The 14,636-nt window shown below is 52.1% G+C and overlaps 3 protein-coding genes across 3 annotated transcripts; 1 reads left to right on the top strand and 2 right to left on the bottom strand.

Annotated features, from left to right (window-relative positions):
- Nucleotides 1-1,545: 1,545 nt before the first annotated feature.
- On the bottom strand, nt 1,546-2,308 carry CGGC5_v010969 (uncharacterized protein; the record flags this gene model as incomplete). The annotated part of the gene is made up of 5 exons (XM_066152444.1): nt 1,546-1,550; nt 1,607-1,622; nt 1,898-2,009; nt 2,155-2,177; nt 2,228-2,308. The coding sequence occupies 5 exons, from the start codon at nt 2,306-2,308 to the stop codon at nt 1,546-1,548; spliced, it is 237 nt and encodes a 78-aa protein (XP_066008196.1).
- Nucleotides 2,309-6,358: 4,050 nt separating this feature from the next.
- On the top strand, nt 6,359-7,801 carry ltmF (Indole diterpene prenyltransferase ltmF; the record flags this gene model as incomplete). The annotated part of the gene is made up of 2 exons (XM_032019401.1): nt 6,359-7,617; nt 7,672-7,801. The coding sequence occupies 2 exons, from the start codon at nt 6,359-6,361 to the stop codon at nt 7,799-7,801; spliced, it is 1,389 nt and encodes a 462-aa protein (XP_031892802.1).
- Nucleotides 7,802-12,093: 4,292 nt separating this feature from the next.
- CGGC5_v010967 (uncharacterized protein) lies at nt 12,094-13,311 on the bottom strand (the record flags this gene model as incomplete). The annotated part of the gene is made up of 2 exons (XM_032019412.1): nt 12,094-12,319; nt 12,413-13,311. The coding sequence occupies 2 exons, from the start codon at nt 13,309-13,311 to the stop codon at nt 12,094-12,096; spliced, it is 1,125 nt and encodes a 374-aa protein (XP_031892801.1).
- Between the last annotated feature and the right edge of the window lie 1,325 nt (nt 13,312-14,636).

The raw sequence follows: 14,636 nt of genomic DNA, 5'->3' as shown, positions 1-14,636 counted from the left end.
TGGGGTGCGGTTGCAGTATACGACACCCACGCTTCCATCTCTCATCCTTGTAACTGAATGTTTGCGAGAGACGACGATGGTCCCAAGCCTTCAACTGCTTGCTTCTAATGAAGAAGACTAGAGGGCATCTCCACGATAGCAGGGCCACGGCCAGTGGTAGATAGATCCCCGATGGAGTTGGATTGTAAAAGCCATGTATCACCCGCCCATTGAGACGGCGGTAGATGATCAGTCAACGGCCTTGAGGCATTCTGAAGTCTCATCCACTGTAATCACTGTCGGCTTTTAAGAATTGAGCGCAGCAAACGTGCCACGCCTCCGGAGTCCGAGCCGCTTTTTCATAGAGAGCTTCCTTCGTCCACTTTCTTGCGCGCCAATGAAGAAGAGAAGGATGACCTCGAAGGGCCTCACAAGATCTGTGCGCATTCAGGGAGTTGGCGGTATTATAAGTATATCATCGGCTCTCTCCCATTGGCGAACTTGATTTTCTCGTTGCGGTGATCATATAGGAGTTGACAGGTCGCGTAACGACCCATGCAAAGAAATAAGAGCAAGTTCCAGCATGGAACTCCCCCAGTTCAGATAACTTAAGAAGCCATCGAAATATCGAACAGCGAACTTCTTAAGCCCAGGTTTCCCGAGTCAATTCGTGCACAATTCGGTCCATGTCCCGAGCCAACGCAGCCATTCAAGTAGAGCAAGACAGTAACGTGACAAATGATGGCAGGAAGGGCGTCTGTTTCCAGCGATTGTAGTGTAAGTTAGCTCGGGTGCAGAAAAGAGTGTCGAAACCCGGCCGCAAATAGCGAATTAGGGGGCGCGCGGTGGCGCCTTGGTGAGTTGTGAAACGAACATCGCTCAAGTCGCAGTTTTGTGTGAAAGCTCGAGACTCCTGGCATATGTGCAGGAGAACCGGGTAGGCTGTGTGAACGATGAAGAGCCCGCATAAGATTGAGGACGACGAAGGACGATTGCATAAGCTGCGACTTGCTGCAAGAGGAGTCACATCTCAACGAGCGCTTGTGCTATGCTTCGTTGAGTTCCATCTCGAAAGCATCCATCCTCTTCGCATTCAGCATAGACTTTCGCTGACTGCGCTTCCAGAGAAACCGTTACGTACGCCTACATCCATAGCGCAGAACACGGTGTACTGATTATTGCGATAAACACTGCGCGCTTCATGAAGGCCTAGCTGCCAAAGACACAGGCATGAATGGGCCAGTGACTCCAATGCTCTCACTCCTTCGGAGTATGAAACGCCACGCCTGCAATCATGAGCTGAGTGGCTTCTTTGCTTAATAAACGCAGGAGGAAGGACAACGACAGAGGATAAGCAAGAGCTTCAACATGCTTGTTGACCTGCTCAGATCTTCAGGATGTGAAATCAATCTGCAAAATCCCTGAATAATCAGAGTGGTTGCCCGAGTTCTGACCAGGGCTTTAGGGCCCGGGATGACTCGCATCAGTTGCGGTGTTTCCAGAGAAAAAGAAGGGCATTTGGTGTCATGATTTTGATAATGAGATTGGAAGGCACTGCCTTCAATTCTAGTCTACGGCAGGTGTGATTAGCAGTCGATATGATGACTGTAACCGAAGGCTGACTTACATGATGTTATAGGAAGCTATTCTCTGTTAAGGTCCATCAGGAGCTCTCGGTTAATGAGACAGAAGAGCAAAAATCATGCCTTAGTACTGCAATATCAAGAGTGCCACGACTGGCTGATCCTCGTTGCAGCTTTCTGTCCATCTTGAATGAGTCGTCATGGACGTTTCGCCGATAAACGCAACACCAAGATTTCTCAAGAAGTGAAGTCAAGTTTGCCACGGGTCTGGCACTAATACAAAGAGACCGCCTATTTTTCCTGTGCTAAAGCGACTACTTTTCCTGTGGCTATACTCTAATCACTCCACTACCGTCGATATCGTCGTCGTCGTCGTCGTCGTCGTCGCTTCTATTATTATCGTCGTTATCGTCGTCCTCGTCCTTGTCCTCCTCGTCGCTGTCGCTACTATCGCTTTCGATAGTAATAGTCAAGTGCACAGGAAATGTAACCGCGCAGACACAGGAAAATTAGGCGATCTCAATACAAATAGTGAATAGTGCTAGTAGTGCACTCTCAGAGGGCTGCAAAGGGCTCTTGCACTGCAAGATACCAGGCAAGATCAGCGTCTCTAGCCTACCGGTGGTTAGCTTTCATGTAGCAAGGCAAAAAGCACGTCAACTTACGCAAGTCCACCATTTAAAACTGTTCAGAAGAGGGCTATGCTGATTTACGTCCAGCCAACGACATCCGATGGTGTAGTGCATGCCTGCGGCCTACCCAGAGGAAGAGGTTACGGCTCGGGAACCGAAGAGAATGAGCATTAGCTCGGATCCTCGGCTCAGAATAGCGACCGCCGGTCAGTCGGCTCCGACAGCGAGTCTATGAGAGAATTTGCGTGGGTAAGTTCGATGACCCCGGTTAGAAGGTATAAGCTTCGGTCAGATCAAAGTTCAACTTTGTCCCAGTGAACTGACCTTCGACGTGAGCATCATAAGATGAACGGGAGACCGAAGGTACGTCGATCATGATTCCATTGGGCATGACAAATCTTCTGTAGAGAAGAGGATGTGAACAATATCAAGAGATTGGGGAGATTGACGGGCATTGATGACGTCTTAATTAACTACTTTGACCGCAAGCTGACGGCAAAGGGTACAGCGTCTTAAGAAGTGAACACAAATTGGGTGAGATGAAGAGCAGAGTAGAGTTAGAGCCTGGCGGTTGGTGCCGGGTATATGAACTCGAAGGGGCGACGTCCATCCTGTGTTTCTCTCGGCTTGGTTGAGAATGAGGCCAAACAGCTGGCGTGCTTGCCTGCACTGCTGTACAACTCTGATCGTAAGTGGGTAAATGGCATCTTTAGACAAAATGCTTGGTCTGTATACCGGGTATCTACATCTAGCGGTGTGAGTGAGGCCATTTGCTCAAACCTCCAGCGCCGTATCAGAGGGGAAACATGTTTCTGGGAACGGAGGCTAGCTCAACTCTAGCCCACGTCAAGCGCGTCAAGCGCATCATGGGCCGCAAGCTCGAATTGAGAAGATGGCATTCGCCTTTGTCTTCAGCGGAACGAATGTTTGTAGATTCCTGAGGTCGATTTTGAGTGCATGTGCCCCAAAACCTTGACGGCAATCCCCCACTCAGAGGGTTTCCATGACGAAAACATAGCAGACCAGACGAGCAAGATGAAAAGGGTTGTTTGCGCAATGAAAAAGTTTGAGACTTGAAGTCAAACATGCAGCTGTCAGAACTGCTTCCTCGCCTCGTGGCTCTTTTGGGCAAGCTTTGATGATGAGCGTGCCAGAGAGACGGGGCGGGAGGGAACCAAGCGGGTGCTCAGAGCAAACAGAGTTGCGGATGGTGCCGGGTGGTGTCGATCACGAATTTGGTGTCTCAGATATTCAACTGGCCAACTGGGAAATGTCCGAACTACCGGCAGAGACAACACAAAACTTCATACAGAGACGAAGAATGAGCATCAAGTCGATGACTGGAAGCTGGAAAGCTAGGGGGAAGTGGGGTGGCGGCGGCGAAGAGAAGAACAGGAGGAACCTGAAGGACAGCTATCAAGAACACACACGATCATGATGTTCCATGGTTGAATTGAAAATGAGTTGTTGCTCATCTTCAGAAAGATGCCGGATCTCTGACTATGTTGATGATGTTGAGATGCTTGTTGAAGGCTCTTTACAGGTGTCGAGGAAACACTGTAGAGAGACTGCGGACCTGCATGTCCAAAGTCACTAAACAGAGACCCCACTCTAGGTACTTAGTCAAGCTAGCCTCTGAGTCAGTCGTCCAAGAGCGGATACACAAGCATTCTTAGTGTAGCGGTTATCATCCCAGCCTTCCATTCGAGAGAATCTGATAGCTGGGGACCGGGGTTCGACTCCCCGAGGATGCATTCTCTTTTTCTCTTTTGCGTATTCCCATCAGCTGTCGATGTGTTCTGCCAGTTTGGCTGGTTTTCAAGTGGTTGAGTGTTGGGTTTGCAGAGTCTTTTGCCCATGTGCATATCTTGCACAAAATGCGCATAATGAGATATGCACTAAGCCCGGCCTTGTGATTGGCCAAAGACCACCCAACATGGGGCACTCGGACCTCCAGTCTAGACTTCAGTGCGACAAACACCACGTCTTCCAGACGCCGCTCCCGACACATCAACCTGCAGCGTGCGTTTCTCTCAACATGTGCGGCTTGTGAGCAAACATCCACAGACTGTCAAAGCATCGCAGCTTTTTGCCTTTGATATGTCAGCCAAGAGCCTTATCTTTGGGGTCAAACAGGAAGAAGAGCGCCGGGTGATGTCACTGTACCGGGCCCGGTCGGTTTTCACAAAGCGCATACTTCCGTTCTGCAGCCTGGCAGCGGCCAAAACCTCACCCACAGAACAAATTCAAAGTCGTTTGATTGTTTGGCAGCTCTATTTTGCCTTTCCCTCCTCTATTCCAAATGGTTTTCCGTATGAATTTTGGATGAAGAACATTCGGCTCCGGTAGGATCATCACAACTACTCGACGTCTGAATTTGCCCAAGAGGTACCCTTATTCTAAGATCTGATCCAAGGATTTAGAGATGTTTCGTGCCATTTCCAAAACTCTTCTTCGAGTGACCAACACCGGCCGGTCGCTGCATCGCTGCTTATCTATGCTTGTTCTCTCCCGCGCGGCCTTTGGCAATGACACCGCAAGTGCGCTTAAACTGACCCTGGCGCTGGCGCTTCAATAGTTGCCTTTTGCTAATACTTTTGGTCTTCAACTTCACCCTGAACCAGACTCAATAGCCTTTCTCCCGAACAACTCGCTCTTCATACTCACAAGGCAACCCCCATCTTGGCTCAACTTTACTTCATCACTCGTAGTTGCGTTCAAACCTAGTCTTAGGTGCTTACTCGCACGGCATTACCCATCTCTCTTCATTTTCCCTGGTGAGTGCCGAGCCTCCCGGCCAACCCCAAACAACATCGACCCAAACCATCGACATTCACCAGACGGCGTGTTCGGCATGAAGACCACAAACGTCAACTCTTGACAATCACGCACCTCGGCTGGCGCGCCACTGCGGGAAAACTACCCTCATCGCTACTCTGTCCCGAGGAACAGGTCTCACACATCCATGCCCGACGAGTGGGGGGCCTTTCATCCCATCTTTTGCGCCTTCCAGGTTTCGAAGCTTCCTTGCACCTCCTTGTCTCGAATGGCATCGTCATATCGGGAGTCCGAGGGAAAATTTTCAATACCTTAGCCTACCTTCCCTTCGAGGCAGAGATGCGACCAAAGCTTCGGAGTCTATCTCGATGCTCTCTCCTGCCAAGACACCCCCAAGCTGCTACTGCGTAGGACGGCGTTGAACGGCGTTTCTGCCCCTTCTGCGCCTCACCGGCCCACTGACACTGCGGTCTTGGCTATCGTCCTGCTTCTTGGGTCAACGACTGTGCTCGCTCTTGCTCGTATTGAGTTTACTCTGCAGATATCCCGGCTGAGCGTCATGTGCAAACGCGCAAGCTGCAGCATGCAGATCACCAAACTGTTTTTGACAACATCTGACAGAAGTCTGCTTTGTTTCTGCCTTTCTGCAGTCAGACAACGATTGCCAATCATCCAAGCCACAATCATTCAAGATATGGCTTCAATGGAAGCCAGATGCAGGCAGATCCAGATGCGGTTACGAGACCGAGCCTGGCCCAAGGATACCACAGAGGCCCGTTCCCATTCTTCATCATAGTCCCCGAACCTCCCCGTCCATGCCGCCGGGGCTACCTCCGACTCAAGTGGAGTTCTTTCTCTCCATGTTTCCCAATTCGGCAGTCCGGTTGAGAGAAGAGAGAGTGACCGTATCTTAATGCGAGCCGAGGGGTGTTGCAGTCGCCCTGCGGTTCAATTACTTGACAGCAAACATGCTGCCCGACCATCTTGAAAGCTTCCTCTTTCGGACATTGTCAGAGTTCGCGGCCCTACGGCGCAAGCCATACGATCCCGGACTGCCACGCCCTCGGCAGGGTCCAGACGTTGGCCCACCCCGGCATCAACCCTCCGTCACAGTCCTGAGGCTGCCCGTCGTCCCTGCAGAGCACCGGCAGGCCGTAACGACCCAGCCACCTGCGCGATGACAGCCAGTTTCAGGATCAGCCGCGAGGGAACCGTTCAAGGCTGCCTGGACTTGCAGAATGCTGAGCCAAGTGGCCGGGACAGCATGGAAAGATATAACGTCGTTATGTCTGTCGTTTGGTTTCTTTTTCGAAAACATCCCACGTCTACCTTATCTTCATTAGCAACTTGTGAACCAATCCCAAGTCTTCTTCACATACCGCAGCAATGGCGCCAGCAATGACAGCTTCGTCGTTCAGCTCCGGCCGGCCGGCATTCCCTCTACAACTTTCACCAACGGCCCTCAAATCATCATTCGCCCAGACAGAGATTCCCTCCCCAAGGAAACTAGCCAAGCAAGAACAGAACCTATGCCTCCCAGCACAAGACAATCTCTTCATCAACAAGTCCGATCAAGACTTCTGGGCCGTCCGCTGCGCAGAAACTCTTGACAGCCTTATGAAGGCTGCCGGCTCCTACACCCCAGCCCAACGCGCCGCCCATCTCCAACTAGTATCAGAACTCGTCATCCCGTCTCTCGGTCCCCATCCCACTAGCGCCCCGATAAAGCCGCTGCTAACTGCCGACGGCTCCCCATTTGAGCCGTCGTGGAACATCACCGATTCGGGTGCCTCTTCCATCCGCTTTTCGTTTGAGCCCCTCGGCAGACATGGCGGGACCGAAAACGACCCCTTTGCTCAGAAGATGATCCCTGCCCTCCTCCCCGCGCTGCGCTCGCTCGGTGACAAGGTAGACACCCGCTGGTTCGAGCAGTTCGCATCGGCTCTCTTCCTCAATGAAGCCGAGACGAAGGTCGCTCTCGAGAGACTCGGCCCGGGCCACCGCGCCCCAACAGCCTTTCTGGCCTTTGATCTTGATGGCGGCAAGGCCGTTTTCAAGACATACTTCTTCCCCGTTCTCAAGCACATTGCCACCGGCGCCTCCACGGAAATAGTCACCTTCGATGCCATCCGCTCTCTCTCCCCCGGCGGCGAGCGCCTCAAGCCGGCCGCTGATGTCACGGAGGAGTACTTCAAGAACTGCCCCTTCCCCATCCCCGTCGAGATGATCGCCTTGGACTGCATCGACCCCGCCGCCGGCGCCCGCGTGAAGGTCTATGCCCGCACGTCATCAAACGCCTTCAACGTCGTCCGCCAGGTCGTCACGCTCGGCGGCCAGATCAACGACGAGGCCACGCTCAAGGGCCTCGAGGAGATGCGCAGCATGTGGCACCTGCTGCACAACGAGCCGGAGCCCTACGGCGACGACTTTGACAAGAAACCCAAGGTCTGGGACATCCTCCACAAGGGCATCTGCTACGGCTTCGAGCTGAAGCCCGGGTCAAAGTGGCCCGAGGTCAAGTCGTACGTCCCGCTGTGGCAGTACGCCGATAACGACGCAGTCATTGCTGCCAACCTGGCCAAGGCGTTCAAGTCAAGAGGATGGCCTGTGGCCGAAAGCTATGAGAGCGACCTGCCCAAGTGCTTGTGAGTTGTTTCCGCGTTGCGCCCATATGTGATCTTTGCTGACTGGTGTTTTAGCCCCCGTTCGGACCTGAACCGTGCAACTGGTACACACTCGTACATCTCGTTTGCCTTCTCCGAGAAGAAGGGCGCTTACTTGACCATATACTATTCCATCAAGCCCAGCGACTCGGTCCCCGCTCTCTGAGTGCTGGTCAAAGATGTCGCATGGTGTTGTGGCGTATTTTGGTGATCTTCTTGGCACATGTTTCAGGGATGTTCTTGCTCTTAGGCAGTGCGCCGTGCTTGGTGGCCATGGCCACTTGGCAGGACATACTCAACATCGCTCTTTTCGTATTTATGGGTAATCTGACGAATAACGGCATTGGCATTGGATCTATTAGATGATATATGATACGAAAGATTGATATAGCTTTGATGAATTATACCTTTCTACCATCTCCGTCTCTTGTCTACGCTGTCAATGACGAGCTTTAGGTTCAGCAATTGCTGCATCTTGCGTGAATATAGAGAACCATCTGCTTGAAGTTTACGAGCAAGGCCTACAGCAATTTACCGAGCCGTCCGACATCATGACAGGCCTCTATAAAACCGGAGCATTGTCAGCCAATATCATTTCCAGGGCAAATGTACCGTAACCCCCCTGCTTGACCTGGGCGGTCATCGTTGGAACAAACAAAGCCTATTGAGGAGGTATCTTCACGGCAATTTTCTGCCAGCTCGTTGCCTCTCTATTGTCCTATACTCGCTTCAAAGTGTCTGGTGAGGAATACACGCCCGGCAAGAGCGGCTAAAGGAACCATGCACCTTCAATCACATTGGTGGCGATTTTCGTTTTCCAAACTTCCTTTAATGCAGATATTTCGTTGTGGGAGACAAATTGTCCCCGGCTTCGCTCAGCTTTTCGCCATGAGAACGATACAACAGTTGCTGAACCATACATATAGTACATCGAATAGCTTCGTTCCCTCAATTTGGACATTTCCAAGCTCTATTGCGAGAAATACAAATCTAATGAGAAGGTTTAGAAATTCTTACGTGGTCTTGGACTCGACACTATCTCGTAAACTATTGAGTCGGTTCAGCACTTTACTAAGGGAGTTTTTTATAAAAGAGCCGTGAGTAAGTGGTGCAACACGACAAGTTGAAGGGTAATGCCAGTAATTTGGAGACTCACATTATGTTCATCCACTAAACTGGCTACCTATCTAGTCAGTAAGTTCCTGTAATCGCGCAGCAAGCCCGAGGGTGTCATCATAGTTCATCATTCCCGCAGTATTCGCTTACCTAGGTAGTCACAGAGAAGGAGGGGGGAAGACCTTCCCAAGAACGGTACTTAGCGATGTGAGGTTTATCCCTTTTCCAGCCTGTCAACTCCACTCCGTGTGTTGGGACTTGCTCCCGTCTTGTTATGCGAAGCGAAACAGATGCATCAAGATTTGACTGCATCTGAAGTCGTCACACTGAGAGATCTGTATATCAGTCGCAGTACATACCTCGCTTACTTTCATGTAATGTGGGAAAGAGGCGTTGAATCAAAGCTTCAGCGACGAATGCACTGTGGCGATGTCTGTGATTCAACAACAATTTGCTGTCTTTCTGGCACCAATTCCTCATTCGCGAGGGCATTGGCCAATGTCTTCAACTACGCCAACGTCTTTCTCTCAGACGGCCCATTATCACTTGAGTATTGACTCACATCAACCACGATCGATGATCGCCAGAGACGACAAAATCCACTCCAACCCGGCATCAAGTCACTTGATGTGTAGGACTACGACGGTTCAACGTGTCCCCAAGATCATGATCAATCCATGTAATGCTCTTCAGTCCCGCAGGATATTGGTTGAACCATTCAACCGTGCTGTTTCTAGGAAGCTGCATTTAAATAAACATTGACGTGCTCTTCGACGATCTTCGCAACAGTCCTTGTGTTTCCCACAGCAGGCTGTCGCCGTGGTTTCCATCGCGGACAACCTCTTCGTGCCGATTATCACTAGAGGGTTGAGTACTTAAAGGCCTCTAGAGCGAGAAGTCTCCAAGCAGGAACGGCAATCATCGGCCGGAGTGGGAGTGAGAGGCAATGATAACGCTTGCCACAGCCCGGAAGGATGGCACGGAGTCCCCTTTTAGGTAGCAACTCCCTGTGGGGCGATGGAATATGAAGACTTCAGCTCACGTCATGTTTCGGTATCCATCATCTCTCCCAGCTTATCATCGCACGTTTCGTAAAGAGAAAGGGCAGCGGACGACATGAGCATGGTGCATGCCATCAAAAAGGGATACAGTTCAGGCTCGGTAGGTGGCCCCGATTCGATTAGGCGCTATCAACGGGAGCAATTATTGCTGCTGCTTCCCAGCCTATTGAGATTGGAGCACCTTCATTTTATCCATTTGAATGTGCCGCTAGCCACGTCCACTCTTCGTACTTTTTCACCGCTCGTGTCAATACATAAAGAACGCCTAAAACATTCAGAAAGTCCGGGTCAAAGATCAGACGCTCTTTTGGCTCTCCTTACTTTGTTGAAGCTGGCGATGAGGCTTTCAGTATGGTTTCACCACTACCACAGGGTGTGCATATGAATGAGCTCATGAAGCCATAGACACCTCTGTAATATCGTCCACCAATTATTCGAATACAACACAGGCAAGACAAGAGCTACCACAGAAAACGGCGAAGAATGAGCCTCGGAAGCAATCGCGTCAAGAGTAAGGCTCATGGTTATAATTAGACATGGATACAAACATTTCGGGCATGTTCCCATTTTGGAAATCGAAACATGCGTATTACATTCGCCCTCAACATTTATAACCCGTTGCGTGCCATGCCATGCGGCTGAATGCAGATGAAGAGCCCCAATTCGAAAAGCGTACCCGAGGGACGACAAGTTTTCTGATATAAAAGACACGCCATCTCGTTAATTTACTGGTTTCTATTTCTAATCAATCTTGTATGAACCCTTACTTCTGGGTACGTTTATCCCGGCCTGGTACCATTCTTCAACCAAGTCCTCTCCGGCGAGGAAAAACCCGTCATCAACAGCCAACAGCCAACGCCATCTCACATCACCGGCAACGTAGTCCTTGTGAATACATCAGAAATACCGAGAAATCACGACATTCAGTCTGTGTGGGAGAATAGCTACTACTACGAGCGGCCAGCTGACGCAACTTGACGGCCGCTCATCTTCTAATCGCAGCTTTTCATCAAAGCTGAGAAGAGAAGTACGCGCCGGATTCTGCCGCTGTCTCTTCTCCAACACGAATAGGACATAACTTTTTATACCATTTAGCTGCCAAATCTGCCTGGACTATGACCTCCATCTTTTCGCTATCATCCTCCAAGATGGGTGTGAAGCATCAGAGCAATGTACGACAGCCATACTCTACCTCTTTTTCAATAACAATAAAAGAAGAAGAAAGGACGTAGATTCTGGGATGAATGCACAACGAGACGGTTTGCTAGAGCAGATGTGATGGCACAGTTAGTGCCACCACGAACACCCGTCGGCCCGATAGCCCGTTCAACATAATGTTGTCAAAGAACCTTAGAACCGAGAACGTGGGAGAGCAATCTCGTGAGGCTGAGTGTCGTCCGTAAATAAAAGACCTACTCATCCCGTGAGTGTTCACCTCCGCCGACCCCAGCAATCCAATCGTGAGTTAACTCCATGATGGGCGTTGCGAAGCTTCCGACCACACTGCCCTGGACCTGAATATCTCAGTGTCAGCGCAGCACCTTCAAGCCGGTGGGTGATGAAGACAAACCTCCGCGACTCTCCATCGTGATGGTATTCAGAGCATACTCTGCTGGCGAAGAAGGACAGAAGAAAGAGCATGGTCCGCATTAGTTTAGGTTGCGTCCAGGATGCTATCGACTTTGACCTACATATCATGATAACAACGGTTGCTCACACTGAATATGCAACCGACGCAATCAGCTGCGTTTCTGTGAGTCTGCTCACCATACGCTGGCAAGACGGCATATATTTGATGAAAACGATGTCGACGGAACCACGTGGTTAACGACAGTAGCCTGCAGTCAGTACAGCGAAGTCAATGGAACATATCAGGTCTCGCCAGTACATCTCAAGTGAAGGAATGTGGGTATTTTCAAGCCTATGGATACAATCTCAAGCTCTTGAGTTATTCCGCTGGTGATGGATGCCGGAGCGAGTGTGCTTTCTGTGCTGATAACATCCAAGCCACTGCCGTCCCCAACTTCGGTCAAAACCAATAACGCAGCGGTGTTTTTTTCCTTGATGAGATATCCCCCTCCATGTAACCAACCCTTTCCTGTCCTGGTTCCAACCCGCTAACGCCGCTTCTTTATGAGATGTGTGGTTTCCTCTCTTGTCCAATCTTTGATTGTCATATGGTATTTTGATTTTTTTCAGTCCCGACCTTTCAAAAGCAAAACGAGTAAAATAGAAAGTGGTATCATCAGTTCGCACGATTTCTTGTTTCGGTTCCAGCTGCTTAGACCTGGGCTGTCTCGTTCTTGGGAGCCTCCTCCTCGTCGTCCTTGTAGGCGGGGAGGTCCTCCTGCTCGGTCATCAGACCAGCCTTCTCCTCGGTGGCAGCAGCCTCGCGGTGCGACGACTTGCGAGAGCGGCGGCGGCAGTGCTTGCGAGCGAAAGGAGACTGGCGGCGGACAACCACACGCCAGAGGCAGACGACAAAGGTGCCGACCATCATGCCAATGCTTCAGTTCGTGTTAGCGAATCTAAATCTCGGAAAAAGAGGGGTCACGCGACCCCAGATAACGGGGGTTCACGACAGGGGATGAAACACTTACATGCTAACACTGACGCCAGCAACAATGCCGATGAGGATGGGCAGGAGGATGTGCGAGGTGATGTTCTTGGCGAGCTGGCCCCAGGTGTGGTGGTGCTGTCTGAAGTGACCAGCGTTGTGAGCGTGGTGGCCGTGGTGGCCATGCTTGCCGTGACGGCCCTGACCGTGCATGCCGTGCTTGCGGCCGCCGCAGTGCTTGCCACGCATGTTCCTCAAGATGGCGGCGCGCCACTTGCAGTACAGGGTGGTGCAATCAGCGGGAGTCTTCTCGTCCTCCTTGGGGGTGGGGATGGTAGTCTCGGTCATGTCGACGTTGGCGATCATGAGCTTGCCGTCGGGGGACTTGATCAGCTTGACGTTGACGTTGGGGACGTCGCTGACGAAGCTGTTGCCGACCTCGATGATTTGGAGGTCAATCTCGAGGAGCTCGAGCTGCTGGTCCTTGTCCATCGCGACGGGGCGGACGGCAAGGCTGTAACCCAGCTGAGGAGTGTTGGGGTCGGCCTTGCGAGGGTGCTTTGTGGCAGCCTCGGTGAAGGCGGGAACCTGAGGAGCGCGGAGGGCAGAATACCAGGAGGCGGCCTTGGGGTACAACTCGAAGTTGTTGACGAGGAGGTGGTCAAGGCCGGCGGCGTCGGATTCGACGGAGAAGGTCAGCTCGAGGTGGTTCTCGATGTTAGTCATGGTGTGGTAGCGGCCATCGTGGTGCCTCATGGTAAGGGGGCAGCCAGGGCAGTCGAGCTTGACGAGCTTGTTCAGGATGCCAGTCTCGGAGACGGGCTGCTCGAAGGGGAGGGAGTTGACGATGTCGTTGTCGGCGTCGGAAATCTCGGGGACGATGACGAAGGCTTGCGTGGCCGTGATCGCCAGGCCGGCGGTGGCGAGGGATTTCAGCAACATGATTGCGGTGTGTGTCGTTCCTCAACGTCTCGATAAATCGATGGCAGAGGATATAAAATTTGGTGTTTCGCTGGGTGTGGTGAAGTGTGTTCGACAAAGGAGAAGATGCAGTGTCGAGAGGCAGTCTTCAGAAGAGTGAAAGTTTGGGGTGTCGAAGCCGGAATGGGAGGAGAGCAGGTGCAATGACATGAGTGCCGTGTCAATGGGTGGAGCACAGTACATGGCGAGTGCTGCGTAAAGGGACCACGACCAGCAGGTGCCTGCCTTACGACGCAGTACCTTACGCACCACGGCCTACGCAGCCAGGTACCTGCCGGGCAAAAGATGGGGATCAGGTGTCGAGTGGCGTTACGAATAGCGCGAGGGGGAAACTGGCACACGCTAGGCCTCTCTTTAGGGACCGAAGTCACCACCAACAGAGTTTTGGCGGCAACGGTACATGCCGAAAGGGCCGCTGATTGAGCGACTTTCCCGGAACGTGCGGAGAGGGATGGGGACTTTTCTGCGCATCCTTGACTGCTGATGCTCGCTGATGGCCAGTTTTCTGCCTGAGGTCTCAGGCCCAGTGCCTATCGCTCAGCCCGATTATGTCATTCGCCCATCCCTTCCTCTCCTCTCTCCCCATTTGGTCCCTTCTCTTCGCTTCCCCCCCCCTGCCACAGCCGCAGTGCCGCAGAAGCAACACGAAGAGTCGATCGGTCTGGCGCATTGCTCACCTTGCCTCACCCGTGGCCCAGCCCAACCACTCACAGCTTCGCATCTGCCACTCTCAGTCCCGTCTCTCGCTCACCCATGACGTGGGACCGGCCCAGCCACTCGCTGCCCGCGACGACACGACGTATCGCAGGGCCGTGGGCATTGGGCGTGTCTGTGCAGAAACGCAAACTTCCGCGCGCTTGTTGACTCTCTTTTGCCTGTCCCTCTGCTTCTGTCCTCCTCTCGACGCAGTCCAGAAAGCTTAAGCACAAAAACGCAGCTCCCTTGCGTAACCTTGCCCTTCTCTTGACATGCCATGACGTCGACGGCGTGTAACTGCGTCGACGGTGCCGACTCGACGAGAAGCGCGAGGAGGCAAGGAGGCAAGGAGCACCGTACACAGACGAGCAGCTGAACGACTCCGAGTAAGCAGCACAGAAGTCAGTAGAGAGCCCCAACTACAGTACGCAGTGCCGTGCAGTCCTGTCAATCGCTCCGCTCGGCCAACACCGTGTAAGGGGCGGTTTCGTCTGGTCTGAAACCCTCGTCGCCGTATCATCATCGTGATACAGCCACGCAGAGAACACACACATAACACACGAGCGAATCCACTTTGCCCATACAACGGA

Source organism: Colletotrichum fructicola (genome assembly GCF_000319635.2).
Source record: "Colletotrichum fructicola Nara gc5 chromosome Unknown KSG_Nara_v1_contig06, whole genome shotgun sequence".
NCBI lineage: Eukaryota > Fungi > Ascomycota > Sordariomycetes > Glomerellales > Glomerellaceae > Colletotrichum > Colletotrichum fructicola.
This window is presented reverse-complemented; position numbering and strand designations above follow the sequence as displayed.